The sequence below is a fragment of the Artibeus jamaicensis genome, unplaced genomic scaffold, assembly GCF_021234435.1.
Source record: "Artibeus jamaicensis isolate MK-2021 breed Jamaican fruit bat unplaced genomic scaffold, CSHL_Jam_final contig_76, whole genome shotgun sequence".
NCBI lineage: Eukaryota > Metazoa > Chordata > Mammalia > Chiroptera > Phyllostomidae > Artibeus > Artibeus jamaicensis.
In genome coordinates, this window is record NW_026521954.1 from 3,908,554 (window position 1) to 3,928,857 (window position 20,304).

At 38.7% G+C, this 20,304-nt stretch overlaps 1 protein-coding gene across 3 annotated transcripts in view; it reads left to right on the forward strand.

Moving 5' to 3' along the window:
• Nucleotides 1-20,304, forward strand: part of RFC1 (replication factor C subunit 1) — a 68,743-nt gene that overhangs the window by 29,528 nt on the left and 18,911 nt on the right. For 2 of the 3 annotated variants that reach the window (XM_053672273.1, XM_037138014.2), the window contains exons 5-9: nt 7,482-7,714; nt 8,527-8,604; nt 15,196-15,270; nt 16,597-16,684; nt 17,562-17,842. In XM_053672273.1, the coding sequence (XP_053528248.1) occupies nt 7,482-7,714; nt 8,527-8,604; nt 15,196-15,270; nt 16,597-16,684; nt 17,562-17,842 (755 nt within the window). The remainder of the gene's footprint in view (nt 1-7,481; nt 7,715-8,526; nt 8,605-15,195; nt 15,271-16,596; nt 16,685-17,561; nt 17,843-20,304) is intronic. The other variant, XM_053672274.1, reaches the window with a different exon arrangement.

Genomic DNA, 20,304 nt, shown 5'->3' on the forward strand with positions numbered 1-20,304 from the left:
TATTTTTAGAGAGAGTAAGGGAGGAAGAGAGGGAGAGAAACATCAATGTGTGGTTGCCTCTTGCGTGCCCTCTACTGGGGACCTGGCCCACAACCCAGGCCTGTGCCCTGACTGGGGATCAAACCAGCAACCATTTGGTTTGTAGGCCTGCACTCAATCCACTGAGCCAATGGATTATTTTTATTTTTTATAATAATTACATGTTGAAATGATGCAATTTTGGTATATTGGGTTAAATAAAATATAATGTTAAAATTAATTTCACCATTTTTTCTTTAGTATGAAAGTTTATGAGAAAATTTAAAATTACATGTGTGGCTTGCATTTATTCCTAATGCAAAATGCCTTATAAACAATGAGAAACATATTTAGGAAGTAACCTAGTTCAAGTGCTTTCATTTATGTTATTATACAGATTTTCAGCTATATTATTAAAGAGATCTTTAGGTTTACCATATAGTTCCATGACATGTGTTTTATCATTTTGTCTGATTAAATCTATCTTGTACCATTTATTGAGTTTTAAAGTACCATAACTACATTAGTCTCCCAAATTACAGGAAAAGGAAAAAACTGCTGATAAATATCTTCATAGCTAACCATTGACTCTAGGAAAATGTTCTTGTAGGTTGGTAAAAACCAGATACTTGTTGTACTGGGTAAATATGTTTACTTTTAGCTGTTTAATGAAGTGAGAGACCTTGAGTTTTGTTTGGCAAAGATGACCTTTTACTATCTGGTTTCATCAGGGGCTGGTGTTTGGTTGAAAATGGTCGGGGTTTCCCCTGTGTGGAGAATTGTTAATGACTGGTCATCGTAATTGAGCACATAATTCCAGAGGCAGTTAGTGCTCTTGAACTATAATTATTATGGAGATGTTAAATGGGAAAAAAAATTGGGAATGTGGTTTTCTCTGGGTTACCATGTAATATTAGTGATGTGTGACTGGGGAAAATAGTAGCAGAAAATACTACTGGGAGTGTGTGTATAGCGTTCCTTTTTGCTAATTTTTAGAGACATACAGTTTTGTGTACCAGACAAATAGGAATAGATTCTGTGTAGGATAGAGAGCTTTTCTTCAGGGAAACCTGGAGTGATTGAGAGAGAAAAATTTCCTTGAAGTTAGAGGAAACTAAGCACTGTGTGTTGTATTTCTTTATTTATACTTGTTCAAAATTAATGTTGGCTTGTGGGCTAAAACTCAGTAGAAAAGAAACTAGTTTAGCATTTTTGAGGATGACTAAAGTCTTTAGATGAAAATTATTTTAAATTACCCAAGTAGCACTTCACTAGGCAAAAAAGCATTCAGTCTAAGGTTGCACCAAGCTTCCTTGAGGAAGAATCCAGTAGTTTTGTGCTTGTCCTTTATCCACTTATTTCTTATATCATCTGACTTCATATAGTCTACAGATTTGATAAACCTGTCATTGTATCTCTTTCTGAATTATTAATAAAATTGTTTATATTAAGCAAGAAATGAAGAAAAATTTTTTACAATGTTGGATAAAATTGACATGATCCATTATAATGATCAGTTTTCTTATGAATAGTTGTTCAGTTAGCAGTTATAAATCTTAGTTACCACTGCAACTTATCTCAAATTTCTCCATCTCGTGATAACTCAGTGCCTCTCAGTCGAGGGTGATTTTGCCTCTGAGGGGACCTTTAGCCATCTCCAGACACGTTTTGGTCATCGTGACTTGTGGGTGCTGTTGCATCTGGTAGGTGAGATGAATACTAGAACAAAGGGTGTCTGCGCATCACCAACTTTCTTCTGATGAGGCTATGGCCTGGTTCTAACCTTTGCATTATTGACATTTTGGGCCAGATAATTATTTGTAGTGGAGAGCTCTCCTGCATAGTGAAGTATAAGATATCTGATTCATCACAAGAGTGGTGCAGAAATGGTACGTTTAGTTGTACTTCCGTCCGTTTGGTTAACGGACATTTATTGGGGACTTGGCACATGCATGAATCTTTCTCTACTTACACACCCAAAATGACAGTTTAGGCTTTTGACTGAAGGAGTATTAAAAAGGAGCTTTGTAGAAAAAGGCTCAGATTCCCTTTCTAAAACTTTTTGATTCGTTGCTAAATAAATTATTTTTATCTCTATAGTCAGATCCCTCTAGCATAGTCTCCATTAATTTGGTTTTTGTGTGTTCCAGACTGAAGGTAAGAAAATCAGAATCCCAAACTCATGCAGCAGCATGAACTCCAGAATTAGACTGTTTTTTTTTTCTTGGCCAGTAAATAGATTTTTATGTGAATCTGCACATTATTTCCTCTTTTTAAAATTTATTATCCCTTTAAATAAATGAACATATCTAACTCAGATTGGAAAAGCAATCTTTTCTCCTAGCAATTCCTCTGTTGTATTTTGGATAATGCTAGTCTACTTGGTGATTGTTACCACATTTGCAGTTATGTTGTAGATAAATAAAAATAAATGGTGCTTTCATAAGGAGACAAAAGCCTGGAGGGAGATTTTGAGTGTTCAATTGCCTGTGATTTTCAGCTAGATCTCAGAAACTTGACTTAAGATTTATTTTTCATTGTCTTATTACAGGTTTCTGGGAAGAAGAGAACACATTTTGCCTTTGGCTTCTGACAAGGCAGGAACAAATTTAGTCTCATTAAAAATAAGAACAAATGTAAAAAAAGAGATAGCCATAACTTTATTTGGAATATTTATCTTTACACATTGTGTAGGACCATAAAATATTTATTTTACATGAGAATGGTCACAGAAACACGTGCTAAATGACTGCCTTTTGCAAGCAGCTGATTATTCTGTGTTGTTTTTTTTTAACCCTCACCCGAGGATAAGTTTATTGATTTTATAAAGAGAGGAAGGGAGGGGGGCCAGAGCTGGGAAAGAAAACCATTGATGTGTTGCCTCCTAAATGCTCCCTGACTGGGGATTGAACCTGCAGCCTCTTGGTATATGGGTCGATACTCCAACCAACTGAGCCACATGGCCAGGGCAAGTTGCATTTGTTCTACTCTAGCCGCTTCTGCCTTCTTTCTCCATAATGTATTGGTGTATAGCCTTTTTGATATGAAGGGCTAAAGTCGTTTTCAGACAAACAGTTCAGACGCCAAACATACTATAGTAACAGCAAGGCTGCTGCTTTTCTCAGGTTTTCTAGTTTTATCAAGGCAAGATGTCAGGATGCTTTCAGATGTGCCTGTGATTTTATAGAGCACCATATCTGTTTTTCTATATTCACCTTTAAGGAATCTTTATATTTATATAACTATGTGTAGATTATGAGTTTACTTTTCTGTGTTAGTCCCATAACTGTAAAGAGTATAAAGAAACTCACAAATCATGGGACACTAAGTAAGTGTCAAATCACGGAAGTCAGTATTGTTTATTTTTTCATAATTATTTCAGTAGAAATGCTCCTGCTTTCCAAAGGGCCTGGAGAGCTATTTATTTGTGGTTAACACAGAAAAGGGGGCAATGTGAGCAATCTTTGCCAGTGAAACACATGCTGAAATTTTATGTGGAACACTTCCATAGTTCTCCTTTGAAAATCCATGTGTAAGTACATTTTCACTCAGAAATGATGAAAGTGTTTATAAAATTATATCTGTGTTTAGGTATTGTGCATGTTCTGGATGTATAGCTTGAAGACATTAGGTTCAAATTTATGTATTCTAAGCCAGAAATTTAGGGAATGGCTCTGTTACCCTCCACAATTATAAAGAGATCTCTAGTAGAGACGGATCATGAAAAGAAGCTCCCCATGTCAGGGTGATATATATGTCACTACACACACACACACACACACACACACACACACACACACATGTATAGTTAAGACTGACCTAAAAGAACAGCATGATGTGTTTGTATTTTTTTTTTCAGCTTAATTTTTGTTTTTATAAGGGTGTTTTTTTCCCCCTGAGCTTTGAGATTTGGGCTGAGTTTCTCATGACTATATGAATCCATTATATGGCTAGACCACAATTTATGTAGCATTTCCCTGGTGTTTATTATTTCAGTGGCTTACATTTTTCATGTTCTTAATAGTGTGATGAGTATATGTGTGTATAAATATTTGTTAAAACCTCTGATTATCTCCAAGAACTGCTATGCTGAAGATTATGAACTTCTTTAAGGAATGTGGAAAATGGGGTGTATTGTATTGAATATGAGGTAGAACTAGTTGACTAAAGATACACGTTACAGAGTGTGCACACTAATGATAACTATTATTAATAGTAATTAGATTTTAAAAATTCCATGCAGTCTCTGATTCCAGTGACAGGACAAGTAGAGATGCTGATAAAGAAAGGAAGTAAGCAAAAAAAAGTGGAGAGGAAGGAGAAACCAAAGCCAGGCCTTGTCTGTCTCAGAAAGCTAAGCAGTCAGAGTTCCTAGGAGATAGTCAATTTGTTGTAAAAGTATTAGATTGAAAAACACAAGTGTAATACACAGATTTTTAAAAAGGAACCAAAAAATGAAAAATCACCCCATAATCCCCTATCCAGAGATAAAAATTAACATTTTTTTTCCAAATCTTTGATGAGTTTAAAAGTATATATGAATGGCTAGATAAATATGGGTGGATATAAAGATATCATTTAACATCCCATTGTGGCACCTGCTTTTGTCACTTAAACATTTGAATATCTTTGCCAGTAAATATCAGTATACATTATAATTTTCTATTGCATAGAATTCTGTTACATGATTGAACACATAATAGATGTTTAGGTTGTTTATTTTCTCATATTATAAACAATATAAACTTGTCTCTATGTCCAGTGCCCCTTGTACATTTGAGGCTATTTTGTTTTTGGTCTAAACTGTTAGTCCCTTAGTTTTCCCTTCATCTTTTCTTGCCCCCTGGCAGTCTGTTTTCCAAACTTTTGAATGAACAGTGCTATGGTAAGCATTTTGTAAATATATCTTTGTGTATGTGTTTGTTTGTTTATTTATTTTTATTCAGTCTTAGAATAGGAATTACTGGATCTAGGTAATAGGTATGTATGTAGAAGGGTTTTTTTTTTTAATCCTCACCTAAGGTCATGCTTATTGATTTTAGAGAGAGAGGAATAGGGGGGGTTGGAGAGAGAGAGGGAGAGAAACATTGATGTGAGAGAGAAACATCGATTGGCTGCCTCTTGTACACACCCTGACCAGGAACTGAGTCCTCAGCCTAGGCATGTGCCCTGACCGGGAATCAACCCTGTGGCCTTTTGGTTTGTGGGATGACGCTCCAACCAACTGAGCCACAGTGGCCAGGGCACATATGGAAGGTGTATACGGGGTGTGGCAAAAGTAGGTTTACAGTTGTTCATATGGGGAATAATACAGTAATTAATAGATAATAATACAAGAATAAACTGTTTCGTGTACTCACAAATATAAACCTACTTTTGCCCCACCCTGTATTGCAAGATTGTCCTCATGATTTTTTAAATTTTCTGTCATTGTCACATGCATTGGTCCCATATCCCTACACTCTCGCCAACAATCTTTGAAATCCGATGTTCTTGGAAATCCCTGATCTCACCAAATTTCTTGCTAGCCTGTTACTTGCAAATGTTTAAGAGGTTGCGGGGGAGAGAGTTTTAAGATAGGTATTGCAAATATCTGTAATACTGTTGTATCTCTTTCCGAAACTGTACCAGATAGCATTGACTGATACTGTCTGAAGTAAGTTCTTCAGGACAGATACAATATTTTAGATTGCAAGGAAGTTCTTGAGTGATCAGGAAGAACTGTACCAGACAAACACAGGAGTTGACTGAATTCACTCTATTCTGGAATTTCCTGTTCATACTGCTTATGGCTAGCTGTAGTGGAAATGGAATGCTCACGCTTTTGGCATTTCTAAAGTGGGGGTGGGGGGCGGGAACCAGTGGGGTACTGTTATTTCATAGCAACAATTTAATATTGTACTTCATTAAGGGAGTCCCTCCTGTCCAGAAGTGCAGACATTGAACTTAAATCAAGCCAAATAAAAATGATAAATGTTAGCAAGCTTTCAGATAAGATTAGAAGCCTTATGTATGCTAAATATGCTTTTAATTTTGCACTTACTGCCTAAGGAGATAAATTGGTTGTCTGTACTCACAGGTCTCACTTTTGTGGCTTTCTTGTTTTCTTTTTTATTCAAGCCAGGATATCAGCAATGTTGTTTTGAATCTTCTTTTAAGCACAATTTACATAACTTGTTTTTACTGCTAGATAGAAAAGTTTGTTGTTGAATGTTAGGCTCTGGTTATGCTGCAGCTTAACTGAGTCTAAGGTTTTCAAATAAACCAGCTGTAAATTATGAAAAACTCTTTGGGTTTCATAAAATAATTCATTAATGTTATTATTTTTGAGGAAATGAAAGGAGTTTCAGGTCACATTCCTAGTGACCATTACAGATGATTCATGTGGCTGTTGTACTGATGTGGAATGTGATAGTAATGCCCCCTAGCCTTGCAAAGCCATCTGAATGGGACATCTCCTCCTCCTCTGGCAGGGGTGGAGAAGGACTGGTTAAGGGGCTGGTTGTTGAGAAGGGAGGACAGGTATACGAGCGACTGACCCTAGTCTTCCAACTCTTGTTACCATAGGCCTGAACTGAAATTTGGAAGTATATCGAGTGTTGGATGGGCTGGAAAGATTTGTGAATGAATCCTCCCTCCTCCACGAGCTCCTGCTTTTCCAGAATAAGCTGGAATTCTGGATTTTTATCTGAGTTCCATTTTTAAAAATTCCAGTGTCCTCATCACTCTCCCCTCTGGCATTTGTCAACTTGTTCTCTATCTGTGGGTATGAGTGCATTTTTAATTAAGCTTGAAGGTAGACGGACTATAGCTGAAGATAAGCGAAACAGTGCTTTAATGAAAATCTTCTGGTTGCAGCTTAAAAATGGTTATTAGAGGCCTTTGGAGAGCGGGGTGAGGTGTGAGTTTTAGGGAAAGTGGGCTTGTAGGGAACTGTATGGCATCTTTAAGAGATGTCTTGTATACTCTTGCTTTTTAAATGGTGGATTCCTTTTTACATTTAGTAATCATAAACCCATAAGAGTTCTGCCTTGTAAAGTTTATAGCTTTATTTTAATATAAATATAAAAATTAGAAAGGCGAAGTTGTCCTTGAATTTTACATTATCTTAGGTACTTTCATGTTTGAGATGGCAGCCACCTAGGAGTAGTAGAGCACCTGGTACATAAGGCCCTTTGCAGACGCTCGAGATTGAGGGAGGGAGTACTTGCGGGGAACTAAGACCCACTCATCTGTGGCCTGACACGCCAGCTGGAGAAGAGAACCCTCCCATCGCCACAGCGACCTAGTATTCATGATTACCTCTCAGATTTTAATTTTTATTGGATTTGTTATTAGGCCACAGCAAAAGGCGTTTTCTCTTGTGAATCATTGAACCAAAGAAAAGAAGCTGGTGGAAGTGGTTGCTTGATATAATTGGAATTGATGTTTATCAAACAATATTTGGTTATATTCCATTTAAGATGAAGAAGATGACTTTACGTGTAAGAAGGCAGCCTGTAAGTCAAAAGAGAATGGACGATCTTCAAATAGTTATCTTGGAGCATCAGCCGTGAAAAAGAACGAAGAGAACACTAAGACCAAGAATAAGCCTTTATCACCAATAAAACTTAGCCCCACATCAGTGCTTGATTATTTTGGAACCGGAAGTGTCCGAAGGTCAGACAAGAAGATGGTGGCAAGCAAGCGCAAAGAGGTGAGTATTCTACGTGTAAGCGAGAATGTTCAGGAATGTTGAAGAGCGTTCATTTACTGTTAAGAAGAGGAGAAATTTGGATGTTATAGTAGGTCAGCATGTTTTATCGATGAAAGCAATTTCCCTATGATTATGGACAAAATGTATTGCCATCATTTTAGAGGGTGAGGAAGTTAGACTAATTTTTATATTTGAAAGTAGGAAAAGGTTTAGGCTGTAAGATAGAATTATAATTCTTAGGATTTAAATTTAATACTCAGAATGCAAACTCATTTTAGTGTTGATCTCAGCCAGACAAAATTGGACAATAAATTTGTTTCCAAATGAAGTTATAAGTACACGATTTATAAGTAGAGCCTCCCTATGATATACTTCTGACACTTTATACCTTGGCTCATGTTGGATTCACCTTTTTCTGGAAATTTAGGAAGCAGAAATACAGATAAATTATAGTGCAAGTAGTCCCCTGTGTTAAAACCTGCTAAATAGTGTTTGTTGATTCCAGTAGTGTGTCCATAGGACAGTGCCATCATTCTCCCGTGCTGGTGTGCCAGGGTTGTAGACTGCTTCTTAGACTACAGCATTAATCTCCAGGTGGTTTTCTTTTGTGGGGGGCAGGTGGGTACTTTTCTTGAACATTTCAATAGAATTAAATGAGAACCATGACTCTCTGGCTGATGTGAATTGAGACTATTTCATTACAGATAAACTTAATTCTCACTGGTGTATTTAATCATCTATAGTCAAGAAAAAGCACCTTATCTTTAACTTAAGGTTTATGCTGATCTTGCTTGATTTTCTTTGAAATACAGCCTTCACAAAATACAAATGATTCCAGATTAAATGACGAAGCCATTGCCAAGCAATTGCAACTTGATGAAGATGCAGAGGTATTGCCATTTTGTTTAGATATCATTAATATCTTCACATTTAGACTTGTTATTTAGTCCACCCGGGTAAACAGTCAAGATTGTTCTAGGTCCCCTGGCCAGTGGCTCAGTTGGTTGGAGCACTGTCCCCTAAACCAAAAGGTTGTGGGTTCGATTACTGGTTAGGGCACATACCTAGGTTTTGGCTTTGATCCCCTGTTGGAGCTTGTATGGCAGGCAACTGATTGGTGTTTTTCTCTCACATCGATGTTTCTCTCCCTCTCTCACATCAATAAACATATCCTTGGGCGAGGATTAAAAAAACAAAAAGATTGTTCTAGGCTAATTTTAGATTCAATCTCATTGTAAGAGTTATGTATAAAATAAGTAAAACTCTAACATGAAAATCTAAGTTTTGTAAAATAAATGTTAAGAGCAGGGGATAATTATTTATTCGGAGGTATCTTACTACATTTCTTTGAATGGAAGCCTCCTTTAGTATAGTTAAAATAATTACTTTGGTCATTAAATTTTTCACTGTGGGTGATCACATTTACTTCTGTGGGTTTAATTAGTATGGATATGCTGATGACCCCTAAATCGGTTTCCAGAGTGCTGTCTGGAGCGGTCAGCCTGTATATTCATTCAGTGAGTATTTGTTCAGCACTTCCTGAGTGCATGACACAGTTCTCATAGGTGTTACAGATACTACAGTCAAAAAAAAAAATTAGGAGACTTCCGCCAAGATGGAGGTGTAGGTGGAAACACTGTGCCTTCTCGCACAACCAAGTTTAAAAACAACAAAGTTTTAGCAACAAAAAACGCAGCCAAACCACAGAAAATTGAACAATACAGAAGTCCAAAAACAATGAACTCTTCAGCCAGACCAGTAAGAGGGGCGGAGCCAGCAGCAGAGCGGGTCAGGCAAAAAAAGATCCCTCAACCCAAGCACGGAGGCAGCTGAGGGTGGATCCCAGGTGTGGGGTAGCAGTGGGGGGACCCAGTGAAGGCCCAAGGCAGCAGGCTGACAACGGTAACACATTTGCGCGCAGATAAACCAGCGGAGTGAGCAGTGAGACAGACTGCGCAGGCCCCAGCAGTGGGAAGCAGCAGAGGGGACCGCTGTTGCTCCCTCTCTGACTCTGCCCCCACACACAGCATCACAAACCAGCAGCCTGGGTGGCCCCACCCTGGTGAACACCTAAGGCACCCCTTCTCATACAAAACAGGCTCAAACAGACCAAAACATGGCTCAAGAAGAAGTCAAACCCCTGGAGCTGATAACCCTAAGCGATCAGGAAATAGCCAAACTTTCAGATGCACTGGTGATCAGGATGCTCACAGAACTGGTTGATTTTAGTCAGAAAGTAGAGGAACAAATGAAGGCTAAACTTATTGAAATGAAGGGAAATGCACAGGAAAGCTATAGTGATGGAAAGGAAACTGGGACTCAAATCAAGGGAGCGGATCAGAAGGAAGCAAAAAATGACCAAACAGAAAAGTATGAAGAAACAAGAATTCAACAAAATAAGGAGAGGCTTAGGAACCCCCCCGGACATCTTTAAATGCTCCAACATCTGAATTATAGGGGTACCAGAAGGGGAAGAGGAACAACCACGGGTGGAAAACTTATTTGTACAAATAACAAAGGAGAATTTCCCCAATCTTGGAAAAGAAATAGGCTTCCAGGAAATCCAGGAAGCTCAGAGAGTTCCAAAGAAGTTGGACCCATGAAGGAACACACCAAGGCAAATCATCATTACATTAGCCAAGATGAAAATGAAGAAGAGAATCCTAGAAGCAGCAAGAGCTAAGGGGACTGTCACCTACAAAGGAGTTCCCATCAGACTGTCAGCTGATTTCTCAAAAGAGACCTTACAGGCAAGAAGGGGCTAGAAAGAGGTATTCCAAGTCATGAAATCCAAAGACCTACAACCAAGATTGCTTTGTCCAGCAAAGCTTTAATTTAGGATAAAAGGACAGATAAAGTGCTTCTCAGATAAGATCAAATTCAAGGAGTTTATCATCTCCAAGCCCTTATTATATGAAATGTTAAAGGGACTTATCTAAGAAAAAGAAGATAAAAAAGATGAACAGTAAAAGGACAGCAAACTCACAGTTATCAACAACCACACCTAAAACAAAAGCAAACTAAAAGGACAGCTAGATCAGGAGCAGAACCATAGAAATGAAGATCACATGGAGGGTTAGCAACAGGGGAGCGGGAGAAGGAGAAGGGGGGAGAAGGTACAGAAAATAAGTAGCATAGACAGTAGGTAGAAAATAGATGGGGGAGGGCAAGAATAGTAGGGGAAATATAGAATCTAAAGAACTTGAGACACGTGGTCATAAACTAAAGGGGGGAATGGTGGGGGAGGGGGTGTGCAGGGTGGAGGGGAATGACGGGGGAAATAGAACAACTGTAATGGTATAATCAATGAAATATATTTAAAAAAACAAAAAAATTAGGTCATCATAAGTGCTGTGGAGAGAACTAAAGGAGTAATTTTGGGGTGATCATTAGGGTTATGAGTGTTGTTTCCTTTTTAATTTTAGAATAAACACCTTCATTACATGAGCTAGGATAGGAGGGAAGAGGATTTATTTGTCTTCTGGGCCTTCATTGTCCTCAGAACCCCAGCTCCTTGCCCTTTGGCCCAGGGCCATCTGCTCGGCGGTGTGGGCCTGGTCTCTGAGGGTGCATGCGCGAAGCTTGCCCTGCCGGGACTGCTCCTCCACAACACTGCTGGTTTGGCATTCTTTTTCCTTTCATTATATTTCTTCCGAATTTTTTTTGATCATTTTTTAAGGTCTCTTTCTCCTCAGGAGGCAGCTTGGCCTCCTTTTGGCAGCCCAGTGTCTAGCGGGACCTGTACCACTGTTGGTATGGTGTGCCGGCAGTGAGCACCATGCAGTTCCTTACCCGGGGCTTGGAGTGGACCGGTTCGTTGGGTGCACTGGAGTCCATGTCTGTAACCCTCGTTTTGCCTGGACCACACCCTGAGCCCCAGGGGAAGTCGCCCTTGTCTAGCCTCCGGCACGATGCTTCTTGTTTCCTCCTGACTGTGTTGGGGGCGAGGGCCAGTCCCGGTGCTGGCAGCTGGTGTCCCAGCTCATATTTCCGCTTTTTAAAAATATTTTATTTTATTTTATTGTTCAAGTAGTGGTCTGCCTTTTCCCTCCACCTTTCCCCCCATATTTCCACTTCTTGTGGTGGGGCTACCTTTTGCCCCCAGTCTTGTGGCGCTTCTGCCAGCTGTCCTGAGAGATACCCATGTCTTGGCACTGGCTGGAAAGAGCATGAATATTCTATTTTCAGTAGCGGGGTCAGGAAGGCCCCTCTGAGGAAGTGATACTGGGGTGTGACATCAGGTGTTAATGACAAGCCGGGAGGCTGGCTGCCTGGAGGAAGATTTCCTCAGAAACAGAACAGCAGGTACAAGCATCCTCAGGTAGAAGAGATCGAGTTTGATGGATTTGAGAAATGGCCAGCAGCAGATATTCTAAGGCAGGACAGGTCTTTAGTCCATACCAAAAGGACTTAGGATGGTACGGACTTTGGATTTTAATCTCTGTCAGATGAGAAGCTTTGGAGTGTTGAATAGGGGTAACACGAATTGACGGATCTTAAAAGAAAATTATTCTGGCTGCAGCGAGGTTAGTAAGCCGTGGTGTGGCCAGACCAAACGCAGATCAGTTTGGACACTGGGAGGACAGGCTAGGTAGGTGAGAGGTGCTGTTGGCTTGTACCAGGTGATAATGAAAGCGGTAGCGAGAAGTGGTTATAATCTGTGCTTTGAAGATGCAACCTTCAAGTTGTGGCTGGTAGATTGGATATGAGGTAGGAGGGAAAAAGAAGATTGAAAGATAGACTCCATGTTTTTTGGCCTGAGCAGCTGATGAGACTGAAACACTGGTACAGAGAAATCAAGAATTCTGGTTTGGACACGTTACGTTTGAGACACCTAATAGGCTTCCAAATGGAGATGCAGAGTGGGTGGTTGGATAGGGAATCTGGGGCTCAGGGGTGAGGTCTGAGCTGAAGATGTGTGTTTGGGAATCACTCACATGTGCATGAGATTGTGGGGAGAAGGTTAACAGAAGTCTAGGCACTGAGCTTTGTTAATGTTTAGGTAAAGGGCAGGGAAAGGAGGGTGAGGGCACACAGGAGAAGCAACCGATTTTCTCTCTCACATCGGTGTTTTTTCTCTCACTCTCTTCTTCCCTCTTTCCCTTCTCCTCTTACTAGATTCAGTAAAGGAAAAGAAAAAAAAGAGTGGCTGGTGAAGTAGGGAAATGAGGAAAGCTCGGTGTATCATGGGAGCCAAATAGAGAAAGTGTCCGTCTCTGGCAGAGGTTCCTGTCCTTGGTACCTACCCACTGTTTGAACCCCCTTTCTGTTGTTAGCTGAAGTATCACTTTCTCATACTCCCTCAACTATATTACAGACGCCTCCTGTGTGCTCTATGGTACCTCATTGTAGTTGCTATTAATAGTTGTTAGAATTGCTGTTTAGGAACCTAATGAACAAAACAAACAAATGAGCAAAATAGAACCAGAGGCATGGAAACAAGGAACAGACTGCCAGTGACCAGAGGGGAGGGGGAGGGGGATAACGGGTGGGGGGGGAGGAAGGGGATGGGTCTAGTCAAGGAACAGGTATAAATGACCCATGGACATGGATAACCGGGTGGGAACTGACTGCAGGAGGGGGTGGGGAGTGGCGGGCGAGGTAGGGGAGAGCAACGGGGGGAAAATTGGGAGAACCCTAATAGAACAACAATAAAAAAAAGAACTGCGATTCATGGGCTGTACACTCCACCCCCCAGGGCTGTTTCTGCCTCCTTCCGCTGTCGGGCCATCCCTGCTCAGTTTGGTGTTCGGCGCATCGTTGTGAGACAGTGCTATTCTGGTCGTCTGGGATATATTGGATTTGTTCATATTTTATTAACATGACAGTTTACAGTTGGTGTTTTCAAAATCTTTTTTCATCTTTTGATTACATGGAATTACATAAACTACAAACCACGTATCCACATGACTCAAGATAGCACAAATGGCCTAGGTAAAATTTTGAAATGATTTTTAGGGACCCAACTTCTTACCTGTCCCAAATACTGGAGGCTTACCCCGTCCTTTCCAAGCGAGGAGTGGTGCTCTGTGTCATAATTCCCTATTTTCTCCTTCCTGTGGCATTCCTTCAGAATCTTACTTGAGTAACTCATTAGTCTGATGCAGGGTTTTTAGGGTGTTAGTGACTGATGGTGTCTTTCCTAACTGTCCCTCTTAAGATAAGTTCCTTTTTTCTCCTCCTTTCCCCCTTCACTTTCACCTCTTTGTTCCTTTGAGTGTGTGTCCAGTATCTAAACCAGTCAGTATGTAGACAGCATGTTAAACACTGTCTGCTGTGCTCACCATTGTATTCAAACATAGGACTTTTGATCACATGAGGGCATAATCACCAATAATGAATTTTTGATGGAAATATTTGAATTTCTTCTGTCATCTAAAGCATCTAGAATCCTCAGGGCTGGAGGTGTACTACACGTGTGACATTTTGGAAGAACAGTGTAGAGTTCTACCAGAAATTCTTGCAGGGCCACTGGAGGTTTAGAGTTTGAAGGACCTTTTTATGGTGAAGATTTTCCTATTCTTTTTAGCAATGAGATGTGTAGTTCAGGTTATGATAAGGAGATATTAAACAATGGAATATATTGATGTGCATCTCTCAGGCTTGTAGTTCTCTGTAACTTGATTTAGTTCATTTATTAATAAGAAAATGCTTGGTTACCGTGTTATCAGATTCAATGCCAGTTTCCAAGTCTTTTTAGGATTGGGCGGATTTTGAGGTTCTTTCATTTGTTTAAATAATATAGGGATGCCTTTGTTTGATTTTATATTAGGCCATTTTATCAGGGGGCATAAAAACATTTAATTTCTAATGAGAAATATTCACTGCTTCACGTTCTTTTCTGGAAGAGTTTCATTTTGCTGAAAGTGAAAATATTTGGAATCAACAGCAAGGTTAACTAGAATGTTTGTGCTAACATTTAGCATGTTAGGAAAGCTTCTGGCTGATGTGATGACTTCAATTTTCAAAAGTCAGAACAGATATATGTGAATTAGTAATTGAAAGTAGGAGTTTGATTATGTAAGTGATAGTTATATTTGTGTATAGCTTACTTTTTGTGAAAAGAATATAATTTCTTGATTTCTTTAACTCACTCTTTTTTGTGTCCTCCAGGCAGTTTCTTTCCTGTTAGGGTGAGATTCTTTGCAGAGCTTTTTCTCGAGTTTAAAAATAACTAGAAATAAGGGATCTGTAAATGTTGTGTTAGGACTGTTAAGAAAAGACTGTAGATTTTAAACTTTGTAAGTGAGAAATATGGCTTTAAAAATATGCTCAGTTTATCTGTTGTGCCTGCAAACGTAGATGCATTTGTTCTGAAATCAGTGAGGCAAGCCTGTGATACTTAACTGTTAATATTAAAGGGAAAATGTTACTTTCTGGAAAATGTTCTGGTTTCTTCTAGGTATTATGAATCAACATTTAAAAACTTTCATTCACACACACACAAAAAAGCAGCTCACCCTGTTGACCCTTTTTTACAGCTGGAGAGACAACTGCATGAAGATGAAGAGTTTGCCAAAACATTGGCCATGCTGGATGAAGAACCTAAGAAGAAGGTGGCGTTTTTGCTGGGCTTTTTGCACTCTGAATATAATGTTTGCTTTCATACTTGCGTACTCTAAGCTCTGGAGATAGAACCACGAGTAGCTCTTCTAGAAAGAAGCAATATAATTTATAAACATGTTTTGGGGGAAGCTCATGGAAGAACTTACTCTTCCCAAAGGAAGGTTGGAGGAGCCAAAGCCAGCCAGAGCCCTTCTTCACAAAGCAGTGAACTGCAGCTTCTGCCGACTGTCACAGAGGGGTTAGAATGTACTTATTCAGAGAATAATGCTTACAAAGATTTCCGTGGAGCCTAAAGCTTAGTAACTGTATTCACTGTCTTTTGGGAAGCACAGTTTTGCCATTTCTAATTAATTACCTTCACGGTCTCCAATAGGACGGTCTCAAATGATGAATTTATTTTCAGGCATCTTTAAAAGCATCAAGATTTCTTTTTTTAAGTATTGATTTATTTTAGACTTACTTATTTTGAATCCCATTCTGTGTCAGTATCAATATCTGACTATTTAAAAATATTTTACAGCAGTCAGATGTAAGACAGTAGCGAGTAGTGGAGACTTCATCATTTGAAAAGCCTTATTCCATCTAAGGACATTTGAATTACAATTATTTAAAAAAATACTGTGTTACACACCCCAATATGTGACCTCTTTGTAAAAGGGAGCTCTGAGGGAGCAGTGGAGAGAGAACAGGTAGTGTTCTTCTCTTTTGAGAAAGTGTTCTCTTATTTTTCTTTTGAGCTTTAGATTGTTTTTAACGTAGTCTTCTGGGTTTATATTTTAGTTCTTTTTTTTTGCCTCGGTGTTTTTATTTTTTAAAAATAGCTTATTGTTACTCTATTTCTGTTGTCCCCATTTTTTCCTCCTTTGCCCTCCTCTGCCCTGCCTACCCCCAGCTTCCCCAGTCAGTCCCCACCCTGTTGTTCATGTCCATGCGTCCTTCGTACCTGTTCCTTGGCTAGTCCCGCCCCCTCCTTCCAACCCTGTGTTTTAGTTTTTAATCTCATAATGCTGACAGTTTGAGAATTGAGGCGAGAGACTCACAACTTGAGAAGAGCTGGGATATTTTTGTATGCAATGTATTTTTAGACCCTTTTCATCCATTTTCACATCCATAAAGTTAGAAGTAATAGAACATGTTTCATTTGCCCCAGAAATTTTGTGGATGAGTGAATGAAAATTTATTGTATTGTCCTGCTACTTTGGAGGATGGCTCTTAATCTTAAAATGGATAAATTAAAAACTTTGGTCAATGTTAACATTTTTTCATAATAGTTATCCTATTATTTGTCACATTTGACACTTTTAAAATTTTCTTAGGCTCTAAAGGACCCAGAAGAGAGAGAAACATTTTCATCTGTCCAGGCCAATTTAAGTAAAGCAGACAAACATAAAGATCCTTGTAAAGGTAATACTAGCAGGAAAAAAGTAAGCTGGAACATTTGCCTTTATGGAAGAAAATTTATGGTAATCTTGTTTGAACATTTATTTAATAATGGCCTTATATTGTTAAGTAGGTGCTATTTCATAGGAATATTGGAGCACGTTCCACTTTGATACTTTGAAAGCTGTTTCGATGTTAGCTGGTGTAGGATGCTACCTGCTTTATGATCGTCGTGAGAAATGTTTTACAGCTCCTGGAAGCACGTTGATTTCCAAGTAGAGTAGTGCAGCATGTGAGCGGCAACGTAGGAAGACAAAGAACTAGATGTTTCAAGCTCGTAGAGTGGACTGATCGTTCAGGTCATCTGAAACTCTCCCGCTGATTGTCCTTAGGTTTTATTTTTTAGTGGTTCTGATATTTAACCATCTGCTAGTATAGATGGTCTTAATCGTGTAAGTCACACTATTTGCATAGTAACTTTTAGTCTTGAAATTTCAGGGTTTGCGTCTTTTAGACTATATTACAAAGTTTTATGTGATATTATAGTCAGTAAGTTATCTCTATAAATTTCAGATCATTGAAAATTATCTGTGGAATAAAGTCCATATTCTTAGATGTAGTTTACCACATTATTTAAATTAATGAGTCATTTGTATTTAAAAACAGCTACCTTAATTTGAACTGGTCATGCAGTGAAGTAACATGGAAATGTTTAATTTTAAAAAATAAATGTGCCATTTATTTTTATGCTAATAAAGAACTAAAAACTTTAATGTAAACATTATGAAATCACCTATGACATTGTGTGCTACTAAGATTACCCAGTTGAGAAATGAGAAAATAATCTCTTTACTGAGTATCATTTTCCAAAAACAACAATCGATCTTTTCTGTCTTCCTAGTAAAAACAGAACAATTTCTGAATGACAAAAAGAACTACAGTCCTAAGAAGCAAACTAAATGTAAAAGTTCAAAAGAATCTCAGCAACATTCCAAGTCGTCACCTCACAAAATAGGAGAAACTTCTCCTAAAGCTAGTTCCAAGCTGGCACTTTTGAAAAAAAAGGAAGAGAGTTCTTCTAAAGAGACAGAGCCTATGGCCACAAAAAGAAAAGAAAGTGCCATTGAATTGAAAGAGACAAAAAGTCCTAAGAAAATGAAGAGTTCTCCCATTAAAAAAGAGGTAGAGATTTTCCAATAGTGTATCATGTTGGGGCTATGTGTTGATTTGAGTTTGATTATTTTCAGGTTTTATTTCTAACTTTATAAGTCCTTATAGTACCTTTTGGATACCATCTTATTTAGATGCTGCTGCAGAACATAGGTTATTAATATAGCTAAATTAAGCAATAATTACAGAGTGTTATTGTGTATTAGATATTGTACTAAAACATATGGTATCTTATTTAATCTGCACAACAACCCGGTGAAATATTTATTTTTATTATTTAACTTTTAAAGACAAGTAAATAGGCTGAAAGTGTTTAAGTAATTACAAGATTATGCAGCTATCCCTGGTTGGTGTGGTTCAGTGGACTGAGTGCTGGCCTGCGAACCAAAGGGTCACCAGTTCTATTCCCAGTCAGGGCACATGTCTGGATTGCTGGCCAGGTCCCCAGTAGAGGGGGATGTGAGAGGCAACCACACATTGATGTTTCTCTCCCTTTCTCTCTCCCCCCTCCCCTCTCTCTAAAAAGAAATACGTAAAATCTTTAAAAAAGAGAGGGAGATTATCCAGCTGGTAGGTGACGGAGGCCAAAAAAAGCCATGTAACACCGTGGCCCCTACATGGACCTGGAGCCAGTTTCAGATCATAGCGTTGCCACCGAGCAGTTGGGTGACCTGGTCTGGCCACTCCCGCTCTTTGCTTTGGTTTCTTCATTTGTAAAACAGGGATAATAATGAGTTAATAGGTCAAACCACTGAGAACAATATCTGACACATAAGTTTCATGTAAGTTTTTGCTGTTATTAAAATAATCATTATTTGTGTTTTTCCTGAATGTACTCCCTTTTACTCTTGTATAACAATGTTGAGATACCAATATCATCCCCCCCCAAAAAAAATGCAGTAATGCAAAATGGTTGCAAAAGTACTCTGTGTTTTCATGTATGTTGAGAAGTGAGTAGTTTCTTAGAATCTCAGTTTGGGACTACCTTAGGTTCACAGTGAGAAACTACAACTCCTTCAAGCCTTCTGGGACTTAGACTTAAAAGCATAACATTGTCTGTTTTAACCGCTAGTCACCGTTCTTTTCAGTGCAGAACAGTGAAATGGTGAAGATTTCAAGATCTTTTTTGTTGTTGTTTGTGGTCAGTGCTCATGAATATGCTTGAGGGGAGAGTGACCTTGTGGTCTCAGATTTTTCTTCAATAAATATTTAACCCGGTGGATGAATGTTTTTCTTCAGGCACTCTAAATGGTTCAGTAAAGGCTTATCTATTTTTATTAAAGGAGAAGAATTCCTTAGGTGATAACTGTTACTCTTCATTGTATTTTTCAAAGTTAGAATAGAAATGACTTAAATTTTACTTAAGCAGTTTTGAGAACTATTTACTAAATTTAATCTATCTTGGTCAAATAATTTGGACTTTATAAGTGGGTACATTTCAAAGTTATTTTATAAGTCACTTTAATTCATTATCTTTTTCATAGAATTAATGTTATAAATGAATAGTTTCTTTTTGGGGGGTATGTATTGGGCTGTCTTGTGAAACTGGTTAAAAATAAGATTTCCCAGGGCATGCAGTCCAGGCAGGTGTATGTTAATAAGCCTCTCAGATGATATGTACGCATACCAGCATTTGAGAACCCTGGTTTAAATGTAGAATTCAGGTCCTGCACCAACCTATAATGGCTTATTTAACTTATAATGGAAGCAACTTGTTTGATTGATTAAATCATTTATTTACATTGAAGTAATATTTGTCTACTCTCAAAGGTACTTGAGGTGGCTTACAATTTAAAAATAATGTAAAATAGGAAGTAGAAAAAATAGCAAGATCGTTTTGTGATGGTTTTTGAGCCAGAATTATGTAGGATGTTTTCCCCACAAATACACATGCCCTAGCCATAACCCCATATTTCTGACTCAGAAAATTGGGGTGAGTCTAGGGATGTACAGTTGGAAAAATTTCCCCAGGGTTTTCTGAGAGATACCCAATATAAGATTTCCTGAAGAGAGTAGGGGAGATTAAACCTAGCAGGAGCATGGTGGCTTATAGAATGTGTCTGCTTTTTTTGTAAAACTTGCTTCTTAGACTGCAGTGTGTATGTCCCAGGGGGGTAGAGCCCTCTAGCTTGTTTCAGGGGATCACAAAGGCATAGGATAAACCTAGGATATCTTCTTGTGTGAGCAAATCTACATGAATATATTGTGAAGTAGAATTCAGAATTCACGTGCATCTTTAAAATTTTATGAAATACACTGTTTTGATTTTTTTGCTTAAGGCTGGCAACTTGGCTTATGCACCTAATCTGCCCTGAGATACCTGTGTGCCTTTAAAGCGGGTGGAGTGGTGTGACAGGGGCGTCAGCCTTTGGTGTTTATAAGCCAGGCGTGTGTATGATGGGGAGTACTTTTGTAGCTAGGAATGTTAATTTTGGGACCAAGTGTAGAGTGACTTAATGCTTACTTATTAATAT